Here is an 18,397-nt window from a genome sequence, read left to right as displayed (position 1 = left end):
GGACCTGGGACATGGAGGCACAAGCTGGCTAAGGGGCTACATCAAGACAACCACAATTGACAGCCATAGAACGGAAAGGTTTCCCAGTTAAAACAGAGAGGTAAATACCCCTCTCAGGGACTCACAGGAGCAGGGACCGTGTATTAGAGATGAGCATATGCCCTGCCATCTTCGTCACAGGCCACTCCGCATGGATCTGAGCTCACTCTGTTCATATCTGGGCATTCAGCCTGGTCCTTCACCTAATCTCACTTCCATCCAATATCTGCCAAGAAACTTCAAGTATCATGTCAGCCACACACACAAAGAACACTCATTCCCACTTCAGCGTTCTCCAAAGAAGAGGGACAGAAATAGCTATTATGTCTCACTTCCCCAGAATCTCCTCAGAAAACATGGAAGTAGGTTTCTCCAGAGAAGCAAGGCAGGCAGGCAGGCAGGCAGGCAGGCAGGCAGGCAGACAGACAGACAGACAGACAGACAGACACACACACACACACACACACACACACACACACACACACACACTACTCAGATGGCACCAAGTCAAACACTTCCAAGTGGTTGAATTAGCAGCTGAAAGCTGAAGTTTAGTTCCTAGACTGTGGTGAGCTTTGTGGTGATAACAGGAAGGGTAGGAGGGAGATCATATGTTTGCATCACAGGGGGTGGAGTCAGACAGGCTCACCAACATCCCGTCATCTTCCATGTTCTGAGGCAAGTCAATGACTTGCTAGTTAAATATAGCTAATTAAAATAGCTAAAAGTTCTTAGTTGCAGGATTGAAACTTGGATCATATTAAAAGATGACATAACTTACATTGTACTGTTTTGCATGCAATCTTATCTACCCATCTAGCCTGATATCATCCATCCATCTGTCCATCCATCCATCCACTCATCCATCCACTTACCTATCCATCTACCCACTCATTAGCAATTTATTCTCTTATCCACCACACGTTGGTTTATCATCCATCTAACCACTCACCCATCCATCCGTCCATCCATCCTTCTACACAGCCATCCATTCATACAACTACCCACACATCTATCTACCTACCCATCTATCCACCTATCCACCCACACATCCACCATCCATCCATCCATCCATCCATCCATCCATCCATCCACACATCCATCCTTCTACACAGCCATCCATTCATACATCTATCCATTCCTCCACTTGCTATCCATCCACACGTGCGTCTACACACCCACCTACCCACCTAGTCTCTTGTTTACTTATCAGGACACCCACTCACAATCTGTCCATCTACATATCACCCACCTAACTATCCATGCCTCCGTGTATATCCTGTCACACCTCCATCCACCCACCATCCATCCACACCTTGTCTATTCCTCCACCCACTTCCTATCCACATGTGCATCTGCACTTTCATCTACCCACCCCTTAGCCATCTACCTCCGCTCTCTATAGAAGGTGGGACTGCATTTAAAGACTCATCTACTACATCACTTTTCCGAGTTTGACCCTGGGCCAGCACCATCTTCACCATCTGGGAATTTTAAAGTGGAAATTCTCAGACGTTGCTGCACTGCCTTCCTGAGTCAGAAGTTCCAGGGTGGCTTGCATTTATGTTTTAACCAGCCTTTCCACTGACTTGCTCAAACATCAAGGAACATTCAACTAAGTCCCCACCATTTCTCCCCTAAATGTTTCTTGTTTTTCACCAAATCCTGCAAATCTAAAGAGAAACCCAAAACAGAGGGAAATGCTGGAAGGGAGCCCACATACCTGGAAGGGTTCTGCTGTTGGAAAACATCCAGTGTCGGGACAAAGGTCAGGTTCAGAAGTTCACATGAAACCCAAATGCTCAAGGTCAAACAGTACAGATCCCGGATAGCAGGCATCACGCATGCCCTACCAAACAGCCCGGGTAAGAAAGTTCTGGGTCACTGCATACAATACTCAAATATGAAGAGAGAACGCAGCAGCATGGCCTCAACAGCACAGACTTCCTACTTGCCTATGAACATAGTGGAGAGCCACAGAAGGTCAGATCTGCAGCCCTCGGATACAACCCCATGCCCTTCGTTCTAAGCAGCTTCACCAGTCTCCAGCTCAAGCTTCCAGAACTCTCTACCCATTTCTGGCCATGACCTTAGCATGCCCCTGGAACATGAACAATCCAATGACCTTGAGTTACATCCTGCTAGAAGGGACTCTTGAGGACATGCTCAGAATGTAAACCTCAAGTGATAATTACAACACAGACCTATATCACTCCCCTATAGGGGTGGAAGCAAGAACCTGCATTGTGCATGCACAACTCCTGTCCCTATTGCATGACATATAGCCCCTAATTGTTAGCGCCCACCTCCCCAGTGCCACAGCAGGGATAAAGACTGGGCTATACTGAGAACAGGTCAGTGTGCAGGAGAGGCAGGAAGGGTGCAGGTGTGGGTGACCTCTCCTTCCCCACCACTAATCAATGGGATGCTCATATCAGAGGGTCCTGCCAACCACATATTCGGGTCTGAGTGAAATCTGCAGCTCTAGTACTGCAGAAACCTCATAGGGCACAGGCTGGGAGCTACTGCTTCTGGTGAGACAATAGTAGCCACCAGAGCCCATCCGAGGGTGCTTGGACAGGCACAGTGAGTATCTGGTCCAGGGTCTGCTCCTCTGGGGGCCTTTTCACAACTTAAAACACACATGTTGTGTCCTTCAGAGCCCACAAGGAAGCCTCAGTGTCTGAAACTCAAGGATGACGTCACTGCTGGAACAATTCCCACTCTGTGATCCCCCACACCAGCCCAGCACAGGTGGGAAGAGCACAAGCCCCACTCCTTCCTCAGGCCCCTGGGCAGGTAGGCAGTTCAAGGGAGCTCCGCATTCATCCAGACCTTGCCCAAGCAACACCCAGAAAAATGGGCCACATCTCTAAGAGGAAGGGGACAGAAGGCACAAATGTCTGTCTTTTCTTTTCACTCATTTATAATAAACAGTCGTTTCTATTGCAAAGCCAGCGTTATAAACTGACTGTCTACACAAGTGTCTACACACGTGTCAGGGAGACCACCACACTGGATGCTTATGCTAATTCAGTCATTTAATACAGGGAGGGCGTGCCACACCCAACCCAGACAACGAATGAAATTTTAATCCCTTAGGAAAGTATTACTTAGAAAACTAGATAAGGACACACTTCACATAACACATGACAAAAACAGCAGCCTAGTTTTTAATAGTACGCCACTATCCTCTCCATGCCAGACACAACTAGCCAGTGGTCCCTGCCTCTGCAATGTGCCAGGAGCCCCCGGCACAACCGATGGAGGCCAACGGTGAGATGCACCCTGCCAGCTCTGAGGGGCCGAAATCTGCAGGAGGGCACAGCTTCTCCCCCTCGGCTTATTTTATGTAATCAGACAGTTAATCCTGAAAATGAAGGTCTAATTGCACTATTCTCCCTCTTTTAAACCTACATTATTTTCAAACATTTGCTTTAAGGTTGGACAGTGCATGGTGGGGACTTTTTCCATAATTGAACATCTGTTGCCTCCCGTCCATCCCAGTGTCTGAAGGCCCTGGGCTTGGACCCTGGGTCATTCTGGGCTCATAATTCCATGGCCACTGCAGCAAATGAGGTGATGTTCCCAAGCAGACTTGCAGACTCCCCCACAGGCAAATGGCTCCGCATACAAACCCTCATCTCCTAGAAAGCCAGTGCTACTGATCTGTAATTCTCAAACTGTGTCAAGCAGAATAAAATCATACTGTCAATCCACAAAGCCTATCAGATACCAGAAATGCCCATCACGCCTGCTTTTTCTGTTACCAGTTTTAGGGGAAAGTGAATGAAGGTGGTTATATAGCTATTAGATGCAATTCTCAACAATTCGACAAATGATGTCAAGCTTAAGAATATATAATCAAGGCCAGCGGCTCCTCCTACCAGTGTTCTTGGAAACCGCGTTTAATCTCTGCACCATTTCTTCTAGGGCCATCTCTTCATTTCTCAGCCAAAACCTCATCCTCCGATTCAACAAAACCGATCCCCAGAAGATCGTCCTCCGCTGCACCAGAGGTGCTGTCGGGTGGGGCTAAGCCGTGGGGAGGGGGCGCGGCTGGAGCGGGGAGGGGGTTGTGGCGCTTTCCTTGGCTTCCCAGGATTGGTCTCCGCGCCACAGGGAGGGGGGCGCGCTTTGCGTTGATGGGGGGGCGGGGGGCGCTAGGCGGAAGCGGAAGCACTAAGCCTGCCGGGCGTGTCACCACCCCGCACCTGGAGTCATGCGTGTGCACCACCTGAGCACCTGGGAGGCTGGTTTGCATCAAGGGGGCATCTGAAAGCCCCGCTACGCAGGCGCACAGGTTTGCCCTTGCCCTTCCCCCTCACCCTAGGGCTTCTGTCCTCAGGGATTAGAAATAGCTGCTGCAGGGACGCAATCCCAAACCACCCAAAGAACACCCAGCCTGAGCCCAGTGCTCCCTTCCTGCCCCAGGTCCCCTTTACCTCCTGCCGCTGCAGGGCAGGTGCAGAGGCCACAGCAGCCCAGAGCGCGCTCTCCACGAGGTCTCATGCCCAGGTAGGAGGGAGTCGGTGGGTAGCTGGGGCAGGACCCAACTCTCCCTGCAAGAGCCGTGCCAGACCTAAGACACAGGTCTGCGGGAAGGAAGCTCAGCTGAAGGCCCAGGGCTCTCTAACCTCGCCATGTTTGGCAGAGGGCCACACTCTGCATCTGACACCACCAGCTCCCCACAGATTCCAGGTTGCTGGTGCACAGGGTACTGTTGCAATGCACAGGGTGGTAAACACCAGCCTCTCCAGCTGCTGGCCATCGTTTTATTGTTTGGTAAGACGGCTCGCATGCTTCCTTAGGAGATGAAGTGTTTTAAAAAAGATTCGCATTCTGTACAGTGCTGGGGTAGTTAGTACCGAGAGGGTGTTCACACCGTAGTTCCTGCCAGTAGGATGAATGCCCTGGCACTGTGATTTTCGGTAACACATGCAAGCCCCAGGACCACAGACTCCAATAACATGAGTATATCAGCACCACGGTGTGCAACAACGCAAACCTGCACCAACGTGTATATGCACCAGCACTATGGTGGCCAGCAACATGTGTGTACCAACGTGTTGTACATGCAGTAACATACATGTGCACCAAGACCAGTATCCAAAAATACACACATCGGCACCTCAATGGCCAATATATGTGCTCCAACACCATGGTTCCCTAAACTGCGTGCACCATCACCACAGTGCCCAACATGTATGTGTCAGTAGCCGTACAGATACCTGTGTGCGCTCTAAGACCACAGCTTCTAACAACATCCATGTATTCACCAGCACTGAACAACCAAGCCACAGACACGTATGTACCAGGATGCCATTGCATCAGTATAGATGTTGGGCTCAGCACCGAACTAAGGGTCAAGACACAAAATGTCAGATTTGTCCTCAGAGCTTGGGGCCTGGAAGGTAAAGCTCTATAGCGTAATCGCCATGCTAGAGTCCCCAAATCAATGTGTAATAACCACATATGGATACAATGATAAGATAGAGATTGTTGCTTTTCTGAAAACTGAGCCCTACAAACATGAGCGGTGGCTTTGGTTTGAAATAATCTTATGAAGCAAAGGAAGAGGGATTTCAGAGGTCTGGAGCAGATGCAGCAGGGCTCCACGTGGACAAGCGAACCCTGGGCTATGCAGCACTGAAGCCCTGTGCCTGTAGTCCTAGGAGTCAGGTCAGTTGACACTTGGAAATGTGTGACATTTGAAGACTGAGACTCTGGGGGAGTCACACTCATGCCCCTAAGCTCCAGAACCTTCACTGCTCACCCCTCCCCATGCCAAGCTGGTGCGGCCAGCCTCGGAGAAGGCCATCACTAGGGCAAGTGCTGAGATGTAGGCCCCGCCTTCCCACGGCTTTCTTTCCTCGCCTTCCATCTGCCCCACAGAGACATGCTTGTGTCTTTCTAAGCATGCTCCTGAGCAGCCTAGGCTTCCTTGGGGCAGACCCCTGAGGTCTCATGGCCCATGGGTAGGTCTGGCTTGTTATGTGCACTCCCACAGAGATCTACACTCTGACAAACACTGCTGACATCATTCAATCTTCAAAGCCAGAACCAAAGGAAAAGGTAACAGTGTCTGACTAACCTGTCTTAACCTGTTCTAACCATCCTGTCGACGGAGCATCCTGGAGCGCCTTGATGTTCTAAGTCCCTTCTCAGAAGCACACATGCTAAGGGCTGACTGCATTCTCCTGGTGACTGACATGCAGCACCGCCGTCTCCCTGTTTCACACTATGGAACCTGCACCTAGGGAACAGATGGGACAGGAATGTAGAAGACAAAGCAGCAGCTACTTGCTTGGGGCCACAGGGTAGCAGGAGCAGGATGGGGCCTGATGACACTGCCTCGCTCTGGCTGCAGGTGCAGACATGAGTCATTTTCAGAGTCTTCAGTCTTTCTCTGGAGCCACCTTGGGTGATGGTCAATGTGGATTATGAACTTGGCAGGGTCTAGAGTTACCTGGATGACAAGCCTCTGGGCATTCTTTGAGGGAGTGTCTAGACTGGGCTAACTAAGGTAGGAAGACCCCTCCCCCCTTAACTGTGGAGAGCATTGTTCCATGAGCTGGGGTCCTGAACTGAGGACAAAGGAGAAGAGCTCCACAGCTGTAGCCATCACTCCCTGCCATCTGACAGAAGCAATGTGACCAGCTGCCTCCTGCTCCTGACACTGTGACTTCCCATGTTGGAGGGATGGCACCCTCAGCTGTGAGCCAAAATAAACCCTTTTCTTCATTAAGTTGATTTTCCTCAGGTATTTTGTTACAGCTTCAAAAAAAAAAAAAAAAAAAAAAAAGGAACTAATTTAACTGGAATTCGCAGAATAGCATCAGCTCACAGGGCAGGCCCAGCACCAGTGCAGGTGAGGCCACACCAGGAGCAGCAGCCCTCATCTTTAGAGAACCATACTGTCCCCTCAAAGGCGAAGACTTCTGAAGACTTCCTTGTGAACCCCAGCCCTCAGTAGACCACAAGACCAGGACTCCTTAATTGTGCATACCTCGTGTCCCTTACTGTTTAAACCTAAAGCTTGTCTTGCTGCCGTGCGGGTTCTGGGAACCAAACCCTAGTCGTCTAGAAGAGCAGCCAGTGCTTTTAACCCTGGAGCCTCTCTCCAGCCTCAAGCCCTGGCGTTTGCTCTAAAACCTCTCACAAGAGTGTCCCCCATTGGGGCAGGATTCCGAGTCTGACCTAAAACCAAGTATTTGTCTCTAGGACCTTGCCAAGGAACTTGGGTTAAAATGATCTCTGGCTGTTTTAGCTATTGCCTGGTCACAAGGTAAGCCCCACCCCCAGCAGCTCCAAGAGAATCGGTGACCCAGAGGCAGGCCTCGTTCCTTCTTTCTCACTGCCTGGCTTGTGGGACAAAAGGGCCCATGGGAGCAGCTCAACCCCAGGCCAGGCCCCAGGGGGTTGGCGGATACTGTAAGGCTACACCTGGATACCAGCCGTTCCCTAGCAACTATTCTGGAAGAACAGCCACAGGAGAGACAGAGGAGGAGGAAAGCACACCCAGGGTGGGCAGGCCTGGAGGAACCACCCCTTCTGAGGTGGAGCTGTGGGAGAGGCAGGGCCTGGGTGCAGAGACACACAAGTATTCCCTCCATGCATGGAGGTTAAGACTCCCTAAATGGACCCTGGAACATCAGAGTCTTCACCAACTTAAGTGGAGACAGGCAGATGCCTGGAGCTTATTGACCAAGCAGACTGACACAGGTCTCTGGCCTCCACACATATGAACACATATGCAAGTGTACGCATGCCCAGTAGTTTCAGACAGGGGTTGTGGCAAGTTTTAAAGTTTCTGGAATAGGCGCATACTTTCATGTGTGCAGTCATGTTACCAAACACAAGGGTCAAGGCCTGTGCCCCAACAAGGCAGGTTTGGCCACCCGCCCTCAATCAGTCATTTAAAAATCAATAGTGAAAAGCAAGAAAAAGATGTAGTCACTATGGCTATGCTGAGAAGAGGGGCAAAGAGATCCAGGGATGCACCACCACCCAGCGCACCTCTGGGATCCTGAAATGAGGGTACGGTTTAAATGGAAGGAAGCTGATAAGGTTAAGTCTGGCTCAGGTGTGGTCTCCCGCCCACCACTGGCTCCTTGTTGCCTGGGCTTTAGGCTCGCCGTGGAAAGGTAGCCCCACAAGCCGTGTCTTGCCTCTGCAGTCTCTGTGGTCCTGCATCTTGCTGGACTCGATCCTGAACCACATCTACCCAACAACCCAAAGCAACCCCATGAGCCTCCTCCAGCTTGCCTGGGTCCTCAGAATCATACCTCACCACCTGCAGTAACCCTACATCTCTACCATCCCTGTCGCCGCCTCCAGGAACAGACGCCTGTTTAAAGTCCTTGAGTGCTTCTGCAGCCTGTACGTTTTGTCATGGCCGTTCCATAGCACACACAGTTACTATGTAGTGTGTAATGTGTGATCGGAGCACCAGTAGTCAAGAGCGGAACGAAAGAACCTGCATTTGCCTCGGCCAACTATCAAGGGGAGTTGGGACTGCTTGGCAAGTTGCAGCCAGCCTGACAGACGTAGCTTGTGAGTTTACTGCTATTGAATACATCCTGACATTGTAGGAAGACACAAATGTGTTCATTTCTTCTTCCGTAGTGCACTCACTACAGGGGTCTCTGCATGGGAAGCATTGGTGAGCTTACATCCCAACCTCTGCAGCCCCAGCACCGCTAAGGTTTATGGGTGAGAAAGAGCCGCAAGCTTGGTTCCCATAAAGACCATTTGCCTGGATGAGGGAGGGAGATGCTCACACCAGCTGGATGTGGCAGGAACCACATCTTAGTCCCATGACACATTGTGTGGCCACCCCAGCAGCATCCTAGCAGAATGGCCATGGTCACATAAGATGGGTAAGTGGAGGACTTGAACCATCCCTAGGGCCCACTGGACATGCTTTAAGCCACCAGCCCAGAGGTTTTAGCCCAGGCCACAGACATAGTGGTCACTGTGCTGTCCTGGGGAGACTCACTGGAGGCCAGGAAAGAGGTGTACCATGCTCAGTCTGGAACCCAGTGGGAGGGTCCTTTCCACGCTCGGCTTCCCTGAGGGTGTGAGGTCTCATTGGGGTCACCCTGCCATGTTCTCCTATCCATGGGACCATCAGCCACTGAGTCAGCCCCTCTCTGACACGGCAGGACCGTGTTTTACATCTACAGCACCTTATTTCCACAGCAGGTGACACGTGCAGCTTTGAGGCAGGGCCCAACACTGTTTCCAGGAATGCGTTTCCACCCAAAGAGAACCCAGGGCAGCATGCTTGCACTGGGGTTGCCATGGGTGCTAGAAGACGGTTTTTCTGGAAATGGAGGATTTGTTCTACCTCATAGACACTCCTGGTGTTTCTCTGAGGGACTTTCCTGGATTCGCTGAGTGAGGGAGGTTATTTCTGTCACATTGGAGGGAACACCGCTGAGCTGTCTGGGTGACCTCAGCCTATACTTAGGTCAGTGTTAGGCTGAGACCAAGCCCCCCCAGAACCGTTCAGCCCCTCGGTCCCTCTGTTCAGTTCTCATTCTCATGTTCTTTGGAACTTCATCACCAAAGATCTCTCAAGCACTCCTGGGAATCCTTCTTAGGAGGGAGAATGAACTCAGCCTATGCACCAGGCTGATCTGGTCCAGAGGCGAGGGGCACAGCTGGATTTATGCACTAGGATGGTCTGGTCCAGAGGTGAGGGGCACAGCTGGATCTTTCCTACCCTCTAGGATCTCATTTCAAGGCCAAGGTGAAGACAAAGGTCCGAATTCTGAGTTCATAAATAGCTGTGTTGAGGCAAGCAAGTGGCGAGGGGATTCCGAGTCCTACACAGTATCATGACAAAGGCCTCCCTCACCCACTCTGAAGAATTCACGAGTGGGATTAGAATACAAGCTTCCAGTGAGGAAATCTGGTCTCTGCCCAGGTGGAGACGCCCCAGCCCACAATCCCAGCCGGAAGGAGTGGCCAGCTCTGGGCAGGGCATCTGTCCATGTGTCAGGCTTAAGTGCTGGGCTGGCCGGATGCCAGGTTTGGGAACTACAATGCAGTCAGGCTCCTCACAGAGGGTGACTCTGATTTAGGGACCCTACAGATGCCTACTTGTAGGACCGTGAAGGGCAGCCTGGTTCCTGGTCGAGCACAGGCTGGAAAACCCAGTGACCCTGAGGAATGGAAGGCATTTTGCCACACTCCCGGACACCAGGCTCCTGACACAAGGCCACAGCCCTTCATAAATTTGTGGCCATCAGTCATGTAAGGGCAATGCCCCAAGCCCCTCCACAGGTAGAGGACGTGGCCTGTGGTCACTTAGCCTCCAGACAGATCTCTATTTTAATGAGGCACCTAAAGGCCTGAAGGACTCAGTCAATTAAGCTTCCTTCCCAGCCCCTCCTCCCTGCAAAAGGTATTTAACCTCAGGCCCACCCTGAGAAAACAGGGTATGGTTTATACTTGTCCACTTTCCACCATGACAATAAAAGCCTTGAAACCATGGACTGCCCCTCCTCGTCCGGATCCGCCATGGGGAGCAATGGAGCAGGCCCAATGGAGCAGGCTTTCGCCTAAAGAGCCACGTCTAATCTCCCACAGAAAACCTCTCAGCGCTCCCAGCCAGGGCCTCCACTAGCCAAGGACTATCCTGCAGGACCCAGCTGGAGTGCTTCCCCCCTTTTCCCTTTTTCCTGCCCTCAGGTCCCCACTTTGTTCTCAGCTCTTCCACAGCTCCCAGTGTTGGCACCTCAGTGCCCAAGACCCTGAGAACCAGACGGCCCCACCCTCCCTACAGGCCCGGGACCCCTGAGCCAGCTCCAGCTGACCCTGAGACCTCAGACTGTGCTCCCCCATCCCCGGAGCGGTGTCCCATGGCTTCCCATAGGCCAACAGCTGACAGCTGCCCGGCGCTGGCATGGGGTAAGAGCAGTTGAAACTCCTTCCTGCCTCCCTGAGTAGCCCTGAGCCCTGTGGTGGAGCGGACATGGAACCCCATTTAGCCCTACACCTACCCAGGGCAGAACATGCAGACTTGCAGGGGACAGCACCACTTTACTACATAAGAAGTCCATATCCTTGCATGTGCACATTTGTGTACCTATGTATGCATAACGGGTAAATTTGTATACCTGTGCATTCCCGTGAGTACACGTGTGTGGAGATGTTGCACCAGAGAAGAGCTGGGAAGGGAGGGCAGGGGTCTGTTATCGCCATGCTCCTCTGGCATCTGAGCCTTGCTGGGGTGAGTTTTGAGGCTGTAGTCTGAAGTTCTTAAATGAATAGGCTTGAGCTTTATGAACTAATTTGAGGCATTTCAGTGACCTCACATAGCAGGCAAACTATGGGGCCAAACAAACAAACAAACAAACAAAACTTTTACCATCTCCAGTGCAGGTAGCAGTGAAGATCAGAGTCAGTAGAGGGACATGAGGCACAGACATCGGGTTACCCTGATGTCACGGGAGGTCCCCGGGCTTTCCTCGCCAGCCCTGTTTGCCTGGACTAGAAGCTCCTGCTCTTAAGGATTCATTATGGAGTTCAGGAAACCGGCCCAGGTCCCTCAGCAGTGAGGTGGGGCTGGGCAGAGTTCCTCTCCTGAGTCCCGAGAGGAAGGCAAGTGTCCTTGCTTAGTCCTGGCATGAATTCCATGGATCCAGACCTCAAGGCAGGAGGCATTGTTCTTGATACCAGGTCATCTGTGACCTCAATGGATTGGGACAAGATTGTGTCACAGGACTTAGCACCCAAAGCAAAGGGCGGAAAGGGAGGCCTCGAGCTCAATGGGACTGCCAAGAGGGGAGCAGGAGAGAACAAGGTGGGGACCCGTACGTAAGCCAGGACAGCTGGAGGAGAGGCTAGGACCAGCCTCAGTCACAAACAGTAGTGTCCTGGACACCATGCTCTGAGAGGCGTGGTCCCTCATTTTCAAGAGTGCAGGGGACCCAGCCCAGCCCCAAGTGGCTCTTCATGCCAGCCTGGTCCCAGCCAGAGGGTTTGTCCATGGGAGACCAAGCACTGTCTCCAGCACAGACCATGCAGTGGATGCCCAGCTGCCATGTGTTTTAGAAATGCTGACACATGGATCCAGTTCATTTCAGCAAGATGGAGTCCCTACATCATTCTGAGTCCATTCTTTTTTAGGCTCTGCTTTATGTGAGCTGGCTAACAGATTTCATCGGCTTTTGGAAAGTTTCTTACAAGTTCCATGTAGGTGTCTCATGAAGCCATAGCTAGGGACCAGCAGAGAGGGACACTGGATCCAGACTCTCCAGGTAGGGAAGGATAGGGAGTGAAGAGAACTTTAATTTCCTTGACAGTCTGAAATCCACACACCATCTCCATCTCTGTAGCCCAAGCCCTGAAGTCCATAGGGCCCCCTGCAGTGGTGAACAACGGGCTGGCCACCAGCCGCTGTGGCATGGCCTTCGGTTAATGAAGGACCACAAGGACTATTGATTAAGGCCTGAAGATGTGCACTTTGACTCTGAGTTGCCACAGACGGGATTCAGTTAGGGTCTCTCAGTGGGAGACAGCTATGGTGTCTAGAGACCAATGTTGTCTCTGTCTACCAAAGAGAGACAAGTAGTTCTGAGGCAAGGGGATGGGAAGACAAGGCAGAGGTCAGCAATGAGGTTCCAAGTCAAAAGGAAACTGATCAGAGTAGGGCTGGGTTCCCCCTGAGGCCTCCCATGGTGGACTAACCCTGCCCGCCCCTGAGCTTGGGACTTCTGGAACTCCCAGAATGGCCACATAGCAAGTGTGTGATGTTGTGGCACTGTGTCACAATGCTTTGCTAGAACAGCAGCAGGAACCAGCACCACTATGGAGGCAGACACTGAAGACTATCCTGAAGAAGAAGTAGCCGCCCAGCCCTCTGCCCTAGGAGAACTGGACACTCCTTTCTAAGTAAGGCTCAGCAAAGCAACCAGAATGGCCCAATAGAGAAAGGGGGTAGGACACTGGATTAAGAGGTTCCTAGGCAGGGTTACAAAAGGCATCTCTAAGTAGGCCTGGGGGCACTAGCCCTAGACTATGAAGTGGTTCCCTGACCCACAAGAGAGCCAAGGCATTTGAAAACTCCCCAAACAAACTACACAGTCATCCAGAATGCTCTCATCCCAGACAAAGGCAATGTGTCACGTCCATGTGTCATGGCTAATATCTTAGAGCTGGCTTCCAGGACTCATCAGGGAGTAGGAGGGCTGGGCCATAGCACCATGCTCTGACAAGAGGCACAGGGGCCTTGGCTGTTGTGGAATACTGTGTGAGAGGGTAGCTATGGGTAATGAGGGACAGTTAGCAGAACCTGCCAACCGATACTTGCCTTTGTCCAAGAAGGGGATGGAATATCCACTCAATGGTGGGAAAACAGAAACAAGAAGATGAACCAGCCAACACTGGAGAGGCTTTGTAGCAACAAGGAGCCATGGAACAATGGGCAGCTTCCTCGTATTCTGTTGTTTTGGACGCACGCCTTGGAAAACACCCCCCCCCCCCCCGCCAAGTCAGGATGGCTTGCTCACCTCACTGCAGGAATAAAGGACACTCTGTTCTCAAGAAGGGACAGCCCAGAAGAGAGGAAGCCCCCCAAGCACAAGAGCTGGTGCCAGGAGAGCAGGGAGACTCTGTTGTCTTAACAAAGGACGTGCTGATGTCACACCATATCCAAGAAATTTTGATGAGGGATCCAGATGGTAGTGTGTATATTTAACTGACACACTGACTTCCCAGGCACAGGGGTGAGGGAAGGCACGTGGATGGATGGGTGTGAGGAGGGAGATTCTAGCACTGCCCATGCTGGAGAGAAAAAACAAGAGCAACATTCCCACCACAGAACCCAAAAAGCGGAGGCTCTGCCTGCTCTCCTGGATTGACTTCATAAAGGTTTTGCGCTAACCTGAACCATAAGCCCAGCCAGGCAGGTGTGTGCATTGGCTCCATGAACCTGTCCACTGAAGCTAGGTGTCTTGAGATAGCCCAAGCCTCCATCCTGAGATGGCCTCAGTGTCCAGAGCTTCTGTGGGGTCTGTCAAGACCTTGCAGAAAGGAAGTCTCAGGAGACCTCTAGGCAGTCTCGGGACTGGGGAGCTGTGAGAGGAAAACTGCCATGGGTGGGCATGAAGGTTCACAGTGGGAGCCCAAGCTTCTCAGGGATGGTGAAACTTGGGGTTCAGAGGATCTGTGCAGGTCAGACCATGGGTACAGGAGACAATAGCCAAAGTGGGAAATCAGGAAGTAAGCTGATGTGTGGCTGTCCTGGGTGGGTGGGGGCGGGGTGCTGCCGAGGTGCTGGTTAAGATGCTGTGTAGGCATCCTGTAGGTGTGGCTAAGAACGCTTGCAGTCTTGGGGCTTAGAGTAAAGCAGATGAGCCTCCAGGGTGTGGTGGGCCTCACCAAACCCCTTGAAAGCTGAAAGAAAAAGATTGAAGTCCCCAATGGTGAGAGAATTCTGCCTCTAAGTGCTGCGCAGAAACCCTGCCTCAGTTTCCTGACCCCCTGGGCCACACAGTGTATAAGCCAGTTCAAGAAAACAAGTCAGTGGATACCAGGCTCCTACCCAGGCATCTCCTAATCTCACTTGAGAAATGCTGGCTGACACAGGCCTGGGCAGAGACCACATGGATCCAGGTCTTTATTGGCCGGCAAGTGATAACACATCAAGAGAAAAATAGTAAGAGGTACAGTTGAGGGAGATGATGGATGTGGGTCACAGACATGGAGAGATTCAGAAGCCATGGAAGGAATTGGAGGAGAGCCTAACAGAGTCGTCTTGCTTATGTTTATGTTTTATGAGCATAAGGACAAAATAGTGCCGAGTTAGGCAGACGGGGCTCGCTGAGTGTGAGATGAATCCTTCAGTGCTGAGAAACACTGCACTGCTCCTTGGTTTTCTCCAAGTGTTCTGCTTGAGCATGCATGGCTGACACCACCACAGAACTTCAGGCAGTTCCTACATTTGGTACAGAAATCATGCCTGCAGGCAGGGCAACATCCCTGATTGGAATGAGAGCGTATTCATAACATAAGCCATGCAGCGTATTCTATTCCATGGATATACATGCGAGACCTCGAAGCGCCCCTGCAGCACAGGGTTGCTCTGCTCCACTGGGATCCAGTGCAGGCGCCTGGCATTAACCTCCCCGTAGCACAAAGACCACGCAGGATCTTGAAATACTCATTGTTCTTTGGCTTCCTGTCTGAGCTCCTAGCCGAGGTCCAGGGCACTGTTGTCTCAGTGATTGGAAAGAACTCTCCAGGGCATGTCTGGATGAGGCGCCATAGCTAGTGTTTTCTGTCTCTGGGAGGGCAGCCTGCAGAGGAGACTCAGGCTGAGGCTGCTGACAGCACTGGCCAGCAGGGGTGTAGGGTATTTCTCAGGCACTTCCCATGAGGCAGAGGTCAAGCAGGACCACATGGTCAGAACAACCCAGGCTGTGAGCTCAAGGGATCTTCCACTCCTCAAGTGTTGTGTGGTGTGGTGTCATATCCCACACTGCACCAGACAAAGGCAGCGTTACAGGGGACATTCCCAGCATGGCCCATTTTAACTGAACTATATCCTTGATCTGAGGAAAAGAACGTGGGATTTTTTGGATGCAGCTGTAGTTTCCCAGAACTCAGTGGGATACACATTCCATTAGCGCTACCGAAGCCAGACCCAGCTGAGGCCAGTGTCCCTTGGATGGCCACCTGTCTCTAGAGGCCACAGCCACAGTTCAGTGGAAAAGAAGGCAACCCCAGATAAAAGGCAGGTAGGTGTTTCTCAGGCCACACTTCTCAGCACGCCAGAGCCACCACCCCTGGCAGGGAGCTTCTCATTGTCTTCAGAGTCCCCTCTCCAGATGCCACGTTCTTATGGCGACAGACACCCCACAACGCTATGTGGGGTTGGCCATAGGTGTCCTAAGTGTGTGTGGTGGTGCCCAGGCCGACTAACAACCGAGCCTTTAAAGAGAGTGATGTAGACCAGCACGATGCCGCAGCAGGTAAGGGCGTCTCCTGCAAAGCCCGACAACGCAAGTTCAGTTCCCAGGATGGGACCCACATGGCGGAAGGGGAAACTGACTCATTGCGATTGTCCCCTGACCTCGACATGTGGCTCTGGAAGCTCTGACCTGTCCTCTGGAGAAAAGCAGCACCCTCTGGAATGGTGGCTCTCAACCTTAAAGTGCTGTGACTCTTTAATACATCGTGGTGACCCCTAACCATAAAATTATTTTTGTTGCTACTTCATTAATGTAATTTTGCTGCTATTATAAACTGTAATGTAAATATATGCCATGCAGGATATCTGATATGTGACCCCCCCAAAGGGGTTGCGACCCACTGGTTGAGAACCACCATTCAGTGGTGGCTGAGTCTGGCTTCTCATCCTAGCTCAGCCTCTTCTTAGGACGACAAACCTTAAGGAGCCTCTCTCTGCCTCATCTGCCTGACCTGGGTAAGGAGGGTCACACAATGCCTACGTCATTGGGCTCTTTTGAGGGTTAAATCAGTCTGAGCCCTGTGTTAGTTTCTTTCATGACAAAGCAATCATAGAAAGCAGTTAAGGGCAGAGAGATTCGGCTGGGCTCACAGTGTCAGACGGTTCAAGCTTTAGTCACCTGGACCCATTGCTTAACTGACCAAACATCACCTCACAGTAGCCAGGAGGCAGAGACACAGCCCCCAAGGGCCCACTCCCTTCTAGGTTTCTGTCACTTACTATCAGAACAAAGCCATCCAAGGACTAATCCAGAGATGAGGTCTGAGCCCTCGTAATCCAGTTACTTCCCAGATACATCTGAACGATGCTGTGCTGGGACCGAGCCTTTAGCGCACAGTCTTGGGGAAACTTGGTTCCAAACCAGAAAAGTCCACCAGCTTAGCAGCAGAGACTATTCCGTCAACACCAGCTAATGTCACAGCCTCAATGTCAGATGAGCCATGGGAACACCCCAAACCCATCTGTGGACCGCTTGTCTCATTCTGACCTCCTGGCCCCATATTCTGTGGGGTACGGGGGACCCTCGGCTTCTATCCTGCAGGACACATGACTGACTGAAGCTTGACAGTTCCTGCTCTGTTCTGCTGCAGATTCATCTCTTCAATGTGTACGAGCTTTGACAGCTCACGAGATACGATGACGTATGGAGACTGCTGAGTGATTGGACAGAGTCCACCACGAGGGAGGCTGTCCTCCTCACGCCCCAGACACACCCCACCCTCAATTACCCACAATCCCCGAGTCTCCTGGGCTACCTTGGGGGTGGGGGTGAATCATCTAGCTATGACATCTTTCCCAGGCCAGATGCATTGAGACCTGACACTACACAGCATGAGGTCCAGCAGAGCATCACTGACTGACCTGGATGAAGCTGACTCTCCATGACTCTCCATGGCTCTGGAGGAACCTAAGGAGGCAGTTCTCATTAGTGACCCAGATGGCCGGCTCCCTGGACAGGTTCCCATGGATGGTGCAATAAGCCAGCCCTGAACATTCGGGAGAGCTCCTCTCCTTGTGCAAAACAGCAAGCAGAAAGCCTGTAGTTTGTAGCAACGGGTGACAAAATGCAGGGGCCAGAGGGGACAGAAGAGGCCTGAGGAGAACAGCCACTTGGCAGGATTTATGCTCCCAAAGAGGGGAGGCTCCCTGCAGCGAGCAGAGCAGGAGCAGGACCTGTTGCTGTCACCAAGAGGCAGGAGTTTCTAGGTGGACAGGAGCCCACTACCGCAAGTCCCATTTCCCTGGTGATGGGACGGATACATCAGAATTCAACATGAGAGACAGTGGGACCAAGAGCAGCTTGGCTCAAGGCAGAAACGCAGGCGATCCCACTCCAGGACCCGTCTCAAGGCAGGCCTAGCAAGCACTTACGGGAAACTTGACACACAGAAGGCCTGCAGACTTCCATACACACTCAGAACCCAGAGAGTGGAACTGGGCTTCAGTTCGCAGTGCCTGCCCCTCCTGCCTCTCTGCCTGTTGTCCCAGTCCTCCGGGGAGCCTGCAGGCAGGAGGCGGAGTGTGAATTTGAGAGAGTCTGGAAGGCTCCTGATCTGGCTTTTCTGACAGGAAAGCCCTGAGCAGCATATGTGGGGGGAAGCGCTGAGTGACACCTCTGGAATACAGAGGTGTGGTGGGGAGTACAGAACATCTGTAATACAGAAGTACGGGGAGCTGCTGCCCTAGGGGAGCTGGAAACCAGCTCAGTCAAAATAGGGCCGAGGCCCCAGGAGGGCCGGTCTTCAGGAGTGAGTTGTCTCTTTCCAGCCATTAACCTTTGTTTCTGAGGTCGCTCAGGAACTTCTTTTTGTGGCTTTTCCCCACCCTTCATGGCTTCATTGTACAGGGCAGGTCCTCAGCTTGACTGTGAGA

General features: G+C 51.9%; 1 protein-coding gene across 12 annotated transcripts in view; it reads right to left on the bottom strand.

Moving 5' to 3' along the window:
* Window positions 1-18,397, bottom strand: part of Mcf2l (MCF.2 cell line derived transforming sequence like) — a 144,969-nt gene that overhangs the window by 102,262 nt on the left and 24,310 nt on the right. For 2 of the 12 annotated variants that reach the window (XM_034519976.2, XM_034519979.2), the window contains exon 1: window positions 3,927-4,147. The exons of 7 other annotated variants lie outside the window; for them this stretch is intronic. In XM_034519976.2, the coding sequence (XP_034375867.1) occupies window positions 3,927-4,005 (79 nt within the window). In that variant the 5' untranslated portion in view covers window positions 4,006-4,147. Of the gene's footprint in view, window positions 1-3,926; window positions 4,148-4,484; window positions 4,641-18,397 lie in introns of those variants that run through there. 3 more of the 12 variants (XM_076913827.1, XM_034519981.2, XM_034519984.2) reach the window with 3 other exon arrangements.

The sequence above is a fragment of the Arvicanthis niloticus genome, chromosome 16, assembly GCF_011762505.2.
Source record: "Arvicanthis niloticus isolate mArvNil1 chromosome 16, mArvNil1.pat.X, whole genome shotgun sequence".
NCBI classification, from domain to species: domain Eukaryota; kingdom Metazoa; phylum Chordata; class Mammalia; order Rodentia; family Muridae; genus Arvicanthis; species Arvicanthis niloticus.
The sequence above is the reverse complement of the archived record's forward strand: the minus strand, read 5'-3'. Positions and strand labels throughout refer to the sequence as shown.